The sequence below is a fragment of the Hemiscyllium ocellatum genome, chromosome 2, assembly GCF_020745735.1.
Source record: "Hemiscyllium ocellatum isolate sHemOce1 chromosome 2, sHemOce1.pat.X.cur, whole genome shotgun sequence".
NCBI lineage: Eukaryota > Metazoa > Chordata > Chondrichthyes > Orectolobiformes > Hemiscylliidae > Hemiscyllium > Hemiscyllium ocellatum.
In genome coordinates, this window is record NC_083402.1 from 41,698,738 (window position 1) to 41,713,242 (window position 14,505).

The 14,505-nt window shown below is 39.9% G+C and overlaps 1 protein-coding gene across 1 annotated transcript in view; it reads left to right on the top strand.

The window, feature by feature from the left end:
- Positions 1-14,505, top strand: part of mrps27 (mitochondrial ribosomal protein S27) — a 94,575-nt gene that overhangs the window by 3,396 nt on the left and 76,674 nt on the right. Inside the window, exons 2-3 of the mRNA XM_060843848.1 lie at positions 186-266; positions 12,022-12,092. Coding sequence (XP_060699831.1) covers positions 186-266; positions 12,022-12,092 — 152 coding nt within the window. The remainder of the gene's footprint in view (positions 1-185; positions 267-12,021; positions 12,093-14,505) is intronic.

Consider the following 14,505-nt stretch of genomic DNA (forward strand, 5'->3'; position numbering starts at 1 on the left):
ATTTTGCCTTTTGCTGCAGAATTGCATGGCCGCAGATTGGGGATGGAGGGGAAGAGAGCTGGCAGGATGAAGAAGATTTTATTTGCTGGTTGTACCTCATCTGGAAACCATAGACATGGTGGATCAGCCAGTTTTCTCGTTTGTTTTATGACTGTACACATAATTTGTTTGTACTTTTCTTCCAGTAACGAAAAGGTGCCTGCTCTCTGCTGCTTATTTAGATAGTCAGAAATGGGACCAGAGACAGAAAGACCCTCAAAATCTGGGTAAGTGGAAAACCTTTAAGATGTAACTTTCAGCATTTAAAGACTATTTCTTTTGTCAGTAAGTATTTGTATTTGTGGATAAATTTTGGAAAATTGTGGGCGGCACTGTGTCACAGTGGTGAGCACTGCTGCCTCACAGTGCCAGAGACCCGGGTTCATTTCCCACCTCAGGTGACTGTGTGGAGTTTGCACGTTCTCCCCGTGTCTGTGTGGGTTTCCTCCGGGTGCTCCGGTTTCCTCCCACAGTCCAAAGATGTGCGGGTCAGGTGAATTGGCCATGCAAAATTGCCTGTAGTGTTAGGTAAGGGGTAAATGTAGGGGTATGGGTGGGTTGCGCTTCGGTGGGTCGGTGTGGACTTGTTGGGCCGAAGGGCCTGTTTCCACACTGTAAGTAATCTTATCTAAACCCCCTGCCATCCTTATAATTACATACCATTCAATGGGTATTCTGTATTCAAACCCCACATTTATAGTTAATTCTTCAGTATTATGGTTGTCATCTAATTAATGCAGAAACAATGAGAAGCTCTGATGTGGCTTACCTTTGTTTCTCTGTTGCAGGCCTAAAAAAGTGGTAATAGGAAAGCATTTGGAAAGCAGAACAAACTAGCTTGGGACAGAGTGTAGAATGAAAAAAAAACTGAAAAAGCATATGCAGGCTGGAGGAAAATAAAAATAAAAAATAATGCTTTTATAAGTAGACACAAATGTATTTCCAGACATCTGGTATTGTTAAAGTACTTTGCTGGAGTTCCAATTGTTTGGAAAATAATATTCAAAACATTTGTATCTTTTGGCTACCACATACTTTGATGATACGTAATGAAGTAGTTACCTATTGTTTTTCTCCTCATAGATTATTCCCCCTCCCCAGTATGTGAAACACGTTGTTCATTTTCTAAAAAAAAGGGGATTGCTGGGCCAGCATTTCTTGCGCATCCTTTGTTGCCTTTGTGAATTTGGTGGTTTGCTGCTTTCTTGACCTGTTGTAGTCAATTTGGTGCAGTTACATTCACAACACCGTTAGGGAAGGAATTCCAGAATTTTGGTCCAGCAACAGTGAAGGAACAGCGATATATTTCCAAGTCTGAATATTTGGATGGGAAACTGCAGGTGATGGTGTTCCCATGTACCTGCTGCCCTTGTCTTTCCAGATGGTAGTGGTTATGGGTTTGGAAGGTGCTGTCAAAGGAGCTTTGATGAATATCTGCAGCGCAGTTGCAGCTGGTACACCTTGCTGATCCGGATTTGTGTCTTGGAGATGATAGGCAAACTTTGGGGACTCAGGAGGGGAGTTACTCACTTTAAGATTCCTAACCTCTAACCTTGTCTTATAGCCGCAGTATTTATATGGCTAGTCCAGTTAAATTTATGGTCATTGGTAACCCTGATGATGTTGATAGTGGGGGTTTCAGTGATGGTGATATCAGTGTCTATCAAGGAGTGCTGGTTAGATTCTCTCTTGTTGGAAATGGCTATTAACTGGCATTTGTGTGGCAGTTAATCCTTTGCCTTGTAAAGTGGAGTTATTTTTCCCATTGTATCCACAGTGATTGGACTGATGGTGATATGGAAATAACATTTTTAAAAATCTTTTCATAAAACTATGAAGTAAGACATCTTGCAGAAGGGCTGTAAAATATATTATTTTTGTCCTGTAAACAAAATAATTAATTCCATTCACTTCCTTATTTGTCATTGCCTCTGTATCCTGTTCTAGTTGTTGCAGAAGTGTCAAAATTTGTGCTGTCATGTCTCGCCCAAAGCCAGAAAGAATCTGATTCCTCCTCACTGGAAAAAGACAGAAACTGAAAATGTTTTTTTAAGAATGGCATCATATTTTGTAATTTCTAAAGGAGTAATTGCAATGAAAATTTGTTATTAAAAATCTTTTTATGGGGAATAAATATGTATGTATTGTAAAAATTTCACATGGAAAATTATTTAAATTTGATGCACAAGTTGTTTTGTGAGAATTTAGAGGTTGTAAGGTTGATGCTCATTATGGAACTGTCACATGGGAAATTTATGTGAAAAAATTACTTCTGGCAGTAGCATTAATATTGCTTCTATAAGCAAAAATGCATTGTCGATATATCGGATGCTATTTTATGTGCCCGTAAATCTGCCAGAGGGTAAACTCCTTTCAAACACAATTCTTTTCCAATTACACTTTACATCTGTGCATTACAAGTAATTTACTGAGTCTTGTTCATTGCAGCTCAAGTGATTTTGAATTTGTATGAGTCAGGAGACAGAAAGTAGGCAAATATTTTCTGAGGGCCAATACAGTTGACTTAAGTTTTTCTTTTAAATACACAATCTAATAAGCAAGGCACACCTTAGAGTGCTGGCTGGTTCAGCAGAATAACAACAGTAATTTGAACAATTTTCAGAAACCTAATGAGAAGCAAATTGTGCTTTAATGGCAGATTAGTAGAAACTGAAACCTTGAGGTTCCAGAGTAAAGGGAGATTTCTTGCACTTTAAGGAATATTATTCTGAAAGCCGATGTATTTTTTGCGTATCCTGGATAACATGGTTATAGTGTCTATTGTGGATTCCTATCAGATTTCCTGGTCCTAGTAATTTGTGTTTTTTAAATTTCCAGTTATTTTTTGATTGTGATTATTTACCAAATTTTTCTCTGAAATGCTCATTGAAAACAGAGAGGAACATGTTTGATCAATTTAGTTTGAATTAAGTTAAATTAAGTCAGCTTTAATTTCTAGTGAATTATCATGCGTTCAGCAGTAGAAAAAGTCATTGAGATTGCCTCAAGCCTGTTCAGGTAGCATTACACCATTCAGACAGGCAATCTTGGCATTTAAAAATCTACAGCTGCTGTTCTTCCATTGCAGGTTCCACTTTTCCATTTTATCTTCTCTCTCTTACGCACTCAGCCTGACTACTGCCTCTCACCTCCATCCAGCTGCTTCACATGCCTCAATCATTGTTCATCTTGGGTTCTGCACCATTATTTGACTCTCACTTTGACTCCTCTGTCTTTCTTAAAGTACTGCAGCACCTCGAACTTTACTTTCCTCTCCAAAGTCTTGAACATGTTGTCACCTTCCAAATCTGTGCTCACGACTTTCACAATACCATGCTCACTTGTCTTCAGTCAGATTTCTCTTCCTATAAGAGTCATGAAGAAAATGATACCTCTGTGGCCCTGGTGGACTATCTCACCTAATCTCCCTGATGTGTTTGGAGTGTTCAAAATCCTTTTTTGCTCCTGTATTCTTCAGCTGAGTGGAACTGGCCTGCCAAGTTCTATTCTTATCTATCCAGATGGAAACACTGAATCACCTGCACTGGCTTCTTTTCCCACTGCACACTATTATTTCTGGCCCCTTCCTACTTCTCATTTATATTTAGTCTCTATGCATCAGATGGTATTTAATGAAGTCAACTGGTATCATGATCCCACATTGCCTCCTTCTGGGAAGGTCCCCCCAATTAAGTACCAATTAGGATCTTAACTAAGCTGTGGTGTGCCTTACCCTTGATCAACAAAATGGCCCGAAGGCTTATAGCAATCACTGAAAGCTGCCAGGGATACGCTGACTGGATCATCAAGGCTATTGATGAATCATGATGGATTGGAGGTCGTGGGATTGGGACCTGGGGGCGCTGGTCAGTGGTGGGCCTATTCTTCCCAATGACCTGTTCCTCCATTATGTACTGAGTTCCTTTGAATGAGGGACTCCTTATTTCCCACAACACTCTAAACTCCATTGTTCCTAAGTGGCAAGTCCCTGACAGCCACTAGGTGAATACCAATGATAGTGTGAAGACCCTATTGGCGGTCAGTTATTGCCTACTTAAGGGTCTCCGTTGGCTCATGGCCTAGAGGCTGGTTAAAAGACATCTCCTCCAGATTTGATTAGGACAGAGTCTGGAATGCCGTGGATACCCCACACGTTACTCTCCCACTTGGTTAAATGTACCATCCTCATCAACTTCACTTTGAGGGAAGGTATTAACTTCCATTCATCATCTGTAAACATGACGTTAGATTCCACATATAAACACCCAGATCTATTGCACGCAACATCTATCAACCCCTCCCTTTTATGATGATACTCTGGCTTTAAGAGTGTTGTCCTGGTTTTCGTTTGAACATAGGTTTTAAGACAGAGATGTGAGCTATCTATTTGAATCCAGTAAACAACTTGTTAGGTTTTTGGTTTTTTTTAAGTTGGAACAGTAAAGTTTAAAGCAGCCTGAATGGGTGGGATCAAGGTCCCGTAGAACCAGGAGTTTTAGTTTTAGCTTTCAGTAGCAGTTGCTGCTGGAGTCTTGAAGCTAGATGTGGAAGCTGTTTTTCCTCTCCCTTATGCAGTTAAAAGCTGTTCCTGCTGCTAGAATTGAATGTGAAACCACCTATTTTACTGAAGGTGCAGATAAGATTACAAGGATGTTACCTGGACTGGAGGGTTTGATTTATAAGAAGAGGCTGGATAGCTGGAACGTTTTTTTTGCACTGGTGCATGGGCTGCTCAATGATGACTTTCTAGATGTTTATAGGTAATGTGAATAACAAACATCTTTTCCCTAGGATTGGGGAGTTCAAAATTAGAGGGCATAATTTTAAGATGAGAGGATAAAGATTTAATAGGGACCTGTGGACAACTTTTTCATGCAGAGGCTTGTTCATATGTGGAACGAACTGTCAGAGGAAGTGGTAGATGCAGCTACAGTTACAACATTTAAAAGACATTTGAACAGGTACATTTAGAAGGATATGGACCAAATGCAGGCAATTTGGATTGGTTTCGTTTGGGAAACTTGATCAGCGTGAACAAGTTGGACCGCAGGGTCTGTTTTTATGCTGAATGACATTATGAATTTGCCTTTGCCAAGAGTGAATTTGAGATGTTGCTATCTTGGAACAGTTAATTAATTTATGTGTATATTATTTTGTTAAGAATTTCAACACAGTTAGTGTTAAGCCAATTATTTTGTTTTAATTTTGTTTGTATTTTAAATGTAGTATAAAAATCAAGTGTGTTTTGCTTAAAGTTGATAGTTTGACAACTCAACTTGCAACGTCTGGCAATTACTTTAAAATAAGGAAATGGATAGGGTCTGGACTGTTGTCTTAATATATTTTGGTTCGGTCCATAACACTTACCTCTGACTTTCAACAGTGCTTCTCTGACATCAGTATTGAATGCACAGCAGCAGTTAATGGCAGACGGGATTCCGTTCCAGGATTTCCATTCTCGTTCCTCGCACTGGCAAGGGATAAGAGTGCAAAATAATGAACTGACACTCTGTAATCCTGACCTGACTGGTTCTGTTGCAGCTGTAGGCACCTCCTGTTCCCCCTACAATTTTCATGGAGTTAGGTCAAGGTCTTAGGAAAATATTTCATAGGTACTCAGAGGAGTTGTGAAAAGTAGCATGGATTTAGAAACTGATTGAAATGTATGTTTGAAAGGTCTTATCATATCCATATTCTCCTTCCATTGCCCCTATGATCCTTCCATATCCTTCCTTTCCCATTACCCTTTTTATGGTTTCCTGCATCCTACTGATTTACCCATAAATTCCTGTTGAAATAATCCAATAGTAAGTCTTGGAACTCAGCCAAGCATTTATAAAGCCATGTGTGAACTCTATCAACTGAAATAAATAGACATCTATTTCTCTGATATGACTCACTATTTGATTAGCTCTGCAGGAGATCTGTTTTCACAGATTGAAGTGGATTGTATGCTTTGACCTTGGTAATTATTTAATTAGTAAAAATAGGTACTCTTAACTTTATTTTTGAGCTGAACTGAAAGCATTACTTCAGCTTTTTTCCAAATAGTATTTTGTACAGTTTTAATGTAATCTCTCTAATTTTGCATTCAATAGCTTGGCTAATTAAGAAAAGCTCCAATATGCTTTCTTTCTCACCTTCTCTACCTGGTCTGCTGGCTTCAGGGATCTATCGATTCCAAGATCTTTCTGTTCTACGATATTTGGCAGTACCCTACCGTCTATTGTGTATTTCCTTATCTTCATTGCAGCCCCCAAATGCATTATTCCTCACTTGTTCAGATTGAATTCCATTTGTCACATATCTATCATGTTGAGGCCGTACAGGACATTAGTTAGGCCACTTTTGAAATACTGCAGTTGATTCTGGAGTCCCACCTATAGGAACGATGTTGTGAAACTTTAAAGAGTTCAAAAAAGATTTACAAGGATGTTGCCATGGTTGGAGGGGTTTGAGCTATTGGGAGAGGCTGAATAGGCTGGGGCGATTTTCCCTGGAGGCTGAAGGGTGACTTTGTGGAGGTTGAAAAAGTCGTGAGGGGCATAGACAGGGTGAATAGCTAAGGTCTTTTTTTGCAGAGTAGTGGAGTCCAAAGCTAGAGGGCATAGGTTTAAGGTGAGAGGGAAAAGATATAAAAGGGATCTAAAGGGCAATGTTTTCATGCAGAGAGTGGTGCGTGTATAGAATGAACTGCCAGAAGTGGTGGAGGCTGGTACAATTACAACATTTAAAATGTATTGGGTGGGTATATGAAAAGGAAGGGTTTAAAGGGATGTGGGCCAAATGCTGGCAAATGGGACTAGATTAATTTGGACTATCTGGTGAGCTTGGATGAGTTGGACTGAAGCTGTATAACTCAATAATGGTATGAGTTGTCCAGTCCATCGATATCTTCCTATGTTCTACAACGTACACTATAAACAACATGGAGGAGTCAAGGGTGTACTGCTGGAAAAGCACAGCAGGTCAGGCAGCATCCGAGGAGCAGGAGGATCGACACTTCGGGCATTAGCCCTTCATCAGGGATTAGCAGGAATATAAACAACATGACCAATTACTGTATGACCTTAAAACTTCTTAATTTTAATACTTACATTTAATCATTAATATTTATCACTAAAAGCAATGGAAAAGGTATAGAGCCCAGGAAATCTCTTCCAGTCATAAAAATAATCCATTGACCATTACCCTTAGCTTCTAAGTTCTCACTTGCGTTTGGATCTCCTGAGTTATTACTTTCTGACCACTCTATTTCTTTTGGGACCTTGTCAGAAGTTTTGCAAGAATCCATGTAGACTACATAAAACACACTATCCTCATTGGTCGTCGTGTCACTTCTTCAAAAAAACTCAATTAAATTAGTCAGATGTGACCTTGCTTTAACAACTCTATGGTAACTGCCCTTGTTTAATCCATGCCTTTCAAAACAACAGTTATCTATCTTTCTCAATATTTTTTCTAATAATTATCCCACCCTGAAGGTTGTGCTGACTGGCCTGGAATTACTCAGTCTGTTCTATTAGCCTTTATTTTAGAAAAGAATGGTTCAATGTTAGCCATCCTCCCGTCCTCTGGCATCATGCCTGTGCTCTGAAAGTATTGAATAATGGTAGTCAGAGCCTTTCTTTGCTTCTTTCAATGGCTGCTGATAACAAATCATAAGGCTTGGATGAAGTTTATTTTCAAAGATGCTAAACTCCTCAATATCTCCTCATTCACTATCTTTATCCCGTCAATGTTGTAAACTCCTCCTTCTGAACTGGAGTGTCTGTGTTATATTCTTTTTTAGTGCCGACACATGCAAAGTACTCGTTAAGAACTATTTCCTTGTCTTCTGCCTTTACATTTGAACACTCTCCATTTGGCCCCATTGTTTCCTTAGATACCCTGATGTACTCAAAATATTTTTGACTTGCCAATATTTATTTATACTCTCTCTTTGCTTTACTAATTTCCATTTTTGTTTCACTCCTGCTCCTTCTGAAACTCTCTAGGCTTTTGGCCATTCAGCTCACCTACTCAATCACTTTATGATCTGTATGAGATGCCTTCTACTCTTCATCGAACTTGATCGGTTTAACTTCTGTCCGTTCCTAGTATGCTTACTCAGTTACCCCTTGAATATTGATGAATTCCATGGTTATTCACTGAATGCATTTTCACATTTTGAAATTGCATTGGTTCAAACAAATGTTCCCATTACTATTTTGCTACCAATATGTTAAGTAATGCCTGTAAATACTTTATCTTTGGAGCTTTCTCTACAGTGTGGAAGCAGGCCATTTGGCCCATTGAGTATCCATGACCTTGCGTACAGCATCCCATCCAGATCCAACACCCACCCCATCACTCTAACCCTGCATTTCCCACAGCTAATCTACCTATCCAGCACATCCCTGGACATCATGGGCAATTTGGCATGGCCAGTCCACCCAACTTGCACTTTGAAGAAACTGGAGCACCAGATGGAAACCCACTCAGACATGGAGAGAATGTGTAAACTCCACGCAGACAGTCGCCTGAGGATAGAATCAATCCCAGGCAGTGTGAGCCACCAAGCTGGCCCATATCTTCAGACTTCATATTGTTACTTGCCTTTTTGGTTTTGGACTGATTGTTCAGTCTGTGTGCTGATTGTTGCAAGTAGAAATTATACCTTACCCATGGGGAGCAGAAATGAAAGAGTGAGCAAGATTCTTGGCTGGTATTGGGAGCAAGCATGGAGTCAGGAAAAATTTGCATTGCTGGCTAGGATACAGATTTGCCACATAAACCCATTCCCGAGTGACCTCAGGCAAGGTTCCAGAGGACTGGAGGAGGCCAGCATTGTTCCTTTGTTTAAGAAGGAAATCAGATAAGCCAGGTAATTACAGGCCAGTGAGCATGACGTCAGTGGTGGAGAAGCTGTTGGAGAAGATACTGAGAGACAGGATTTATTCACATTTGGAAGCAAATGGACTTGCTAGTGATGGGTAACGAGGATTTGTCTGGAGAGAATCATGTCTCACCAACTTGATTGAGGTTTTTGAAGACATGACAAAAATGTTTGAGGGAAAGGCAATTTGTTATCCACATGGACTTTTGTACACATTTGATAATGTACCTCATAACAGGCTGGTGCAGAAGGTAAAGTCTCGTGGGATCAGGAGTGAGCTGGCTAGATAAATACGAAATTGACTTGGTCATAGAAGACAGAGTAGTGTTGGAAAAATTCAGCAAGTCTGGGGCATCTATGGAGAGAAATCAGAGTTAATGTTTCGAGTCTAGTGACCCTTCGTCAAAACTTTAGTAGCAGTAGGACAGTGCTTTTCAGAATGGAGATCAGTAACTAGTGATTAGATTAGATTAGATTAGGCTTACAGTGTGGAAACAGGCCCTTTAGCCCAACAAGTCCACACCGACCCGCCGAAGCGAAACCCACCCATACCCCTACATTTACCCCCTACCCAACACTACGGGCAATTTAGCACGGCTGATTCACCTGACCCGCACATCTTTGGAGTGTGGGAGGAAACCGGAGCACCCGGAGGAAACCCACGCAGACACGGGGAGAACGTGCAAACTCCACACAGTCAGATAAGCCAGGTAATTACAGGCCAGTGAGCATGACGTCAGTGGTGGAGAAGCTGTTGGAGAAGATACTGAGAGACAGGATTTATTCACATTTGGAAGCAAATGGACTTGCTAGTGATGGGTAACGAGGATTTGTTCTGCAGGAATCAGTGCTGGGACCATTTTTGTATATTGTGTATATATACATGATCTGGAAGAAACTGTCAGTGATTCTCATTAGGAAGTTAGCGGATGACACCAAAATTGGCAGAGTTGCTGACAGGGAGGAGAATTGACAAAGAATACAGCGGGATATAGATAGCTTTCAGATTTGGGCAGGAAATGGTGATTGGAGTTTAATCCGGACAAATGTGAGACGATGCATATTGGAAGATCAAATTCAGGTGTGAATTATATAGTGGCAGAACCCTTAAGAGCATTGACATACAGAGGGATCTTGGTGTAAAGGTCCACAGATCCCAGGAAGTGGCAACACAGGTGCTCCATTTTGGGATGCTGTTTTTCTTGAAAAACTGGCCTGCTGCACCCTCAGTGCTGGAGGGCCAAATATTTCCCTCCGGGAACCTGTAAGCTGTGCTTACTTTTGTGGTCAGGCTCTCCTTTAGCCAATAATTAGCCAATCCGGGAAAATTAATCCTGCTGAGTATTCCCCAGCAGTGTGTGGTCATGTCCCCCATTTGACCCAGATTTTGGAGTCCTGACCCAAACGCTAGCTCCTGCTCAGTGTTATGTTCTGTTTCCGTTAGCAAGAGCCATTGGAACTGAGTGTGAGCTGGAAGTAGAAATCGTGACAGAATTACTGAAGCATTCCAATTGTTTCATTACATTGGAGTCTGTCTCAGATTTTTAAAAAATGTTGTAGCTTTAAGCACAAATTCTTCATAAGTTATTCATGTTATAATTTCATTAAGCTTTCATCAAGAAACCTGTGATTTTTAAAAAATACATGATCCAGAAACGAAAATCTGTAGTATTACAACAAAGAGAGGATTTGAGATGTAAAATAAATTACTGTTACTAAGAAATGCAAGACTGAATACTTGATCAATTGATTGATGGCTTATAATAAAGAGGATACAGCAGTTTTTGTCATGGTACTCTTGTAATATGCATGACAATTTAACGTGAATTGAAGTGATTCAAATGAGCATTCTAAAATATTAATTGTGAAGATATTTCTGCATTGTTAAAGTTACATTTAATTATTTAACAGCTTTTAATAGCTTGGTGGGTATGAAACCTTTTTTAATTGTAACAAGTGGAATGATGTATGGATGGCTCAGTTAACATTTTAGAGCAATGATAAAGTGCAGTAGGTGGCAGTATGGTTTTCTTTCCAGAGAATTTTTATCATTTACACCTAATTTTTGCTTTAAAAGATTTGAGACAGCTCATTGTCAAGTCTCAAGATATATGGTGTATGATTGTATATTACTTTTGTTCTGCTAATGATGAATAAACTACACCTTTCCCCTCCACCTCCACAGCCCAAAGAATTTTCAGAAGAAATTCAGAATGCCAATATATGAAATTAAATAAGTTTTTGTGAAAGTCAATTTGCTTGAATCCACATGCATTTGAATTTTAACCTGATCACAACAGAAAAATAAGGGAAATCAAATGTTGTTTTGAAAGGCTAGGTGGAACTAATGTTTCCCACGGAAGTAGTTCATTATTCCTTTTAGGAAATTGGAGCAAATGATGTTGTGAGCCATGTTTTGTAATCTTACTTGAATGTTAGTTAACTGAATGTTTGAGTTAGTAAGAGTGAATGTGCTTTTTCAAGGTTAACACACTAGAAGCCAAAGCCTTTGCTAAATAAGATTGAACAACAAAATATGGAATTCTTTCTCCCGACTCAGGCGACTGACTGTGTGGAGTTTGCACGTTCTCCCCGTGTCTGCGTGGGTTTCCTCCGGGTGCTCCGGTTTCCTCCCACAGTCACAAAGATGTGCGGGTTAGGTGAATTGGCCAAGCTAAATTGCCCGTAGTGTTAGGTAGGGGGTGAATGTAGGGGTATGGGTGGGTTGCGCTTCGGCGGGTCGGTGTGGACTTGTTGGGCCGAAGGGCCTGTTTCCACACTGTAAATCTAATCTAATCTAATTTAATTTAAGTGTCAAAAATCTTTCTTAAAAGATATATGGTACCTCTGAAATAATGTAAAGTGTCTGGGCATATTACTAGTTTATTTTTGCATCTTGCAGTGCATTTGTTAAATATAATAGAAGTATATCATATTCACAAGTAGAAACTAAAATAGTGCTGAAAAGTTATAGACTGTTTAAAAAAAAGGCTAATGCACTCGTTATTTTTTCACAAGAATAGTTCACATATTTTGATTGGTGTTTCTCTATCTCTAATAACAGAATACATATAATCAAACATCATTCTGCTTCTTTCAATCAGCGGAACTAGCTGTGCTAATGGATGTAACCTACGAAAAGAAGCTTCCTGTCAGCTCATTGACGATAGCAAGGGTAAGTTGGACAGACATCTCCATGTACTATTGCCAGTCAGACATTATATCTATGATGTAGAGATCTACAACTATGAGCTATTTGATTCTCACCTTAATACTTCTACTAGATCTATACTTTTTACAGATCATGTTTTAGGTTCTAAAAATGTGGACTCTTTTAAAAACACTATCATCATCGCACTCTCCACGAAATTCTAATTATTAAATGCATCCTTATAATAACAAAGTTATACTGTTTAAGAATTATTTGTAAGTTGAGGGAACATAGGCAAAACTGAAAAATTGCATCCTGCATTGTTGGGAACATGGCAGCAACACAAAGAATTCAATTTGGTTCTCTATGTGTTTACTATAGCTGCATGAGTTGGGGAAGAGAAAAATGCCAAATCCATACTTTTGAGTGTAGTCTTTATAGCTTGAGCATCATCATCATCATCAGCCAGGCTCCAGTAGATCTTAGCAAATTAATGTTTTGCTTGCCATCCCAGCTTGCCTCCAAAAACAGTCCTCAACATTGTAAAACCATACAGCAACCTTATTGAGAGAAGGGAGCTGACCTGAAACAATAGGTCAAGCTCTTTTAATCTTTCTTTGGCTCTGTATCTTAACAACAGCTTCTTTCATGCCAAGGATAGTGATTTAATAATTAAATCTATTTTGGATAGCAAAGGGACATTGACTGACTGTCAGAGAGATGTACAGCATGGAAACAGACCCTTCGGTCCATCTCTTCCATGCTGACCAAATATCCTAAATTAATCTAGTCCCATTTGCCAGCATTTGCCCATATCCCTGTAAACCCTTTCTATTCATTTTTCCTTCCAGATGTCTTTTAAACGTTGTCAGTGTACCAGCCTCCACCACTTCCTCTGGCAGCTTGTGCTGTACACGCACCATCCTCTGCATGAAATATTTGTCTCTTAAATTGCTTTTAAATCTTTTCCCTCTCACCTTATAGTTATGTCCTCTAGGTCTGGACTTTCCAATCCCAGATAAAAGACCTTGCCTTTTTACTCTATCCATGCCCCTCATGATTTTATAAACCTCTATAAGGTCACCCCTCAGCCTCTGAACCGCCCCATGCTGTTCAGTTTCGCCCTGTAGCTAAAACTCTCCAAACTTGGCAACATCGTTGTAAATCTTTTCTGTACCCTTCCAAGTTTCACAATATCCTTCCTATAGCAAGGAGACCAGAATTGCATACAATATTCCAAAAATGACCTAACCAATGTCCTGTAAAATTGCAACATGACTTCCCAATCCCTCCACTCCACGCACAACATAATAAAGGCAAGCATATCAAATGCCTTCTTCACTACCTGTGACTCCATTTTCAAGGAACTATGAACCTGCAATCCAAGGTCTCTGTTCAACAATACTCCCCAGGACCTGATCATTAAATGTATTAGTCTTGCCCTGATTTGCCTTTCTGAAATGCAGCGCCTCACATTTATCTAAATTAAACTCTATTTGCCACTCCTTGGCCCATTGGTCCATCTGATCAAGATCCCATTGCACTCTGAGGTAACCTTCGCTGTCCACTACACCTCCAATTTTGGTGTAATCTGTACACTTACTAACCAAACCTCGTATGTTCACATCCAGTTAATTTATATAAATGATGAAAAGCAGTGGATCCAGCACTGATCCTTGTGGCAAACTGCTGGTCACGGGCCTCCAGTCTGGAAAAGCAATTCTCCACCACCACTCTCTATCTTCTACCTTCGAGCCAGTTCTGTATTCTGATGAGTAGTTCTCCCTTTATTCCGTGTGATCTAACCTTGCTAGCCAGTCTATCACGAGGAACCTTGTCAAATGCCTTACTGAAGTCCATATAGATCATGTACACCACTTTGCCTTTATCAATCCTCTCTGTTTCTTCTTCAAAAAGCTCAATCAAATTTGTGAGACGTGATTTCCCACAATATGGCACAAAGCCATTTTAACTATCCCTGATCAGTTCTTGCCTTTCCAAATAGATGTAAATCCTGTTCTTCAGGATTCCCTCCAATAACATGCCCAACACCGATGTCAGGCTCACCGGTCTACGGTTCCCTGAGTTTTCCTTACCACTTTTCTTAAACAATAGCACCACGTTAATCAACTTCCAGTCTTCCAGTACCTCACCTGTGACTATCAATGATACAAATACCTCAGCAAGAGGCCGAGCAATTACTTCCCTAGCTTCCCATAGAGTTCTAAGGTACACCTAATCAGGCCCTGGCGATTTAACCACCTTTATGCATTTTAAGACATGCAGCACCACTTCCTTTGTAATATGAACATTTTTCAAGATGTGGCTGTTTATTTCCCCACGTTCTATATCTTCCATATCCTGCTCCACAGCAAACTCTGATGCAAAATACTGCTCAGTATTGCCTCCATCTCCTGTGGTTCCACACGTAGATGGC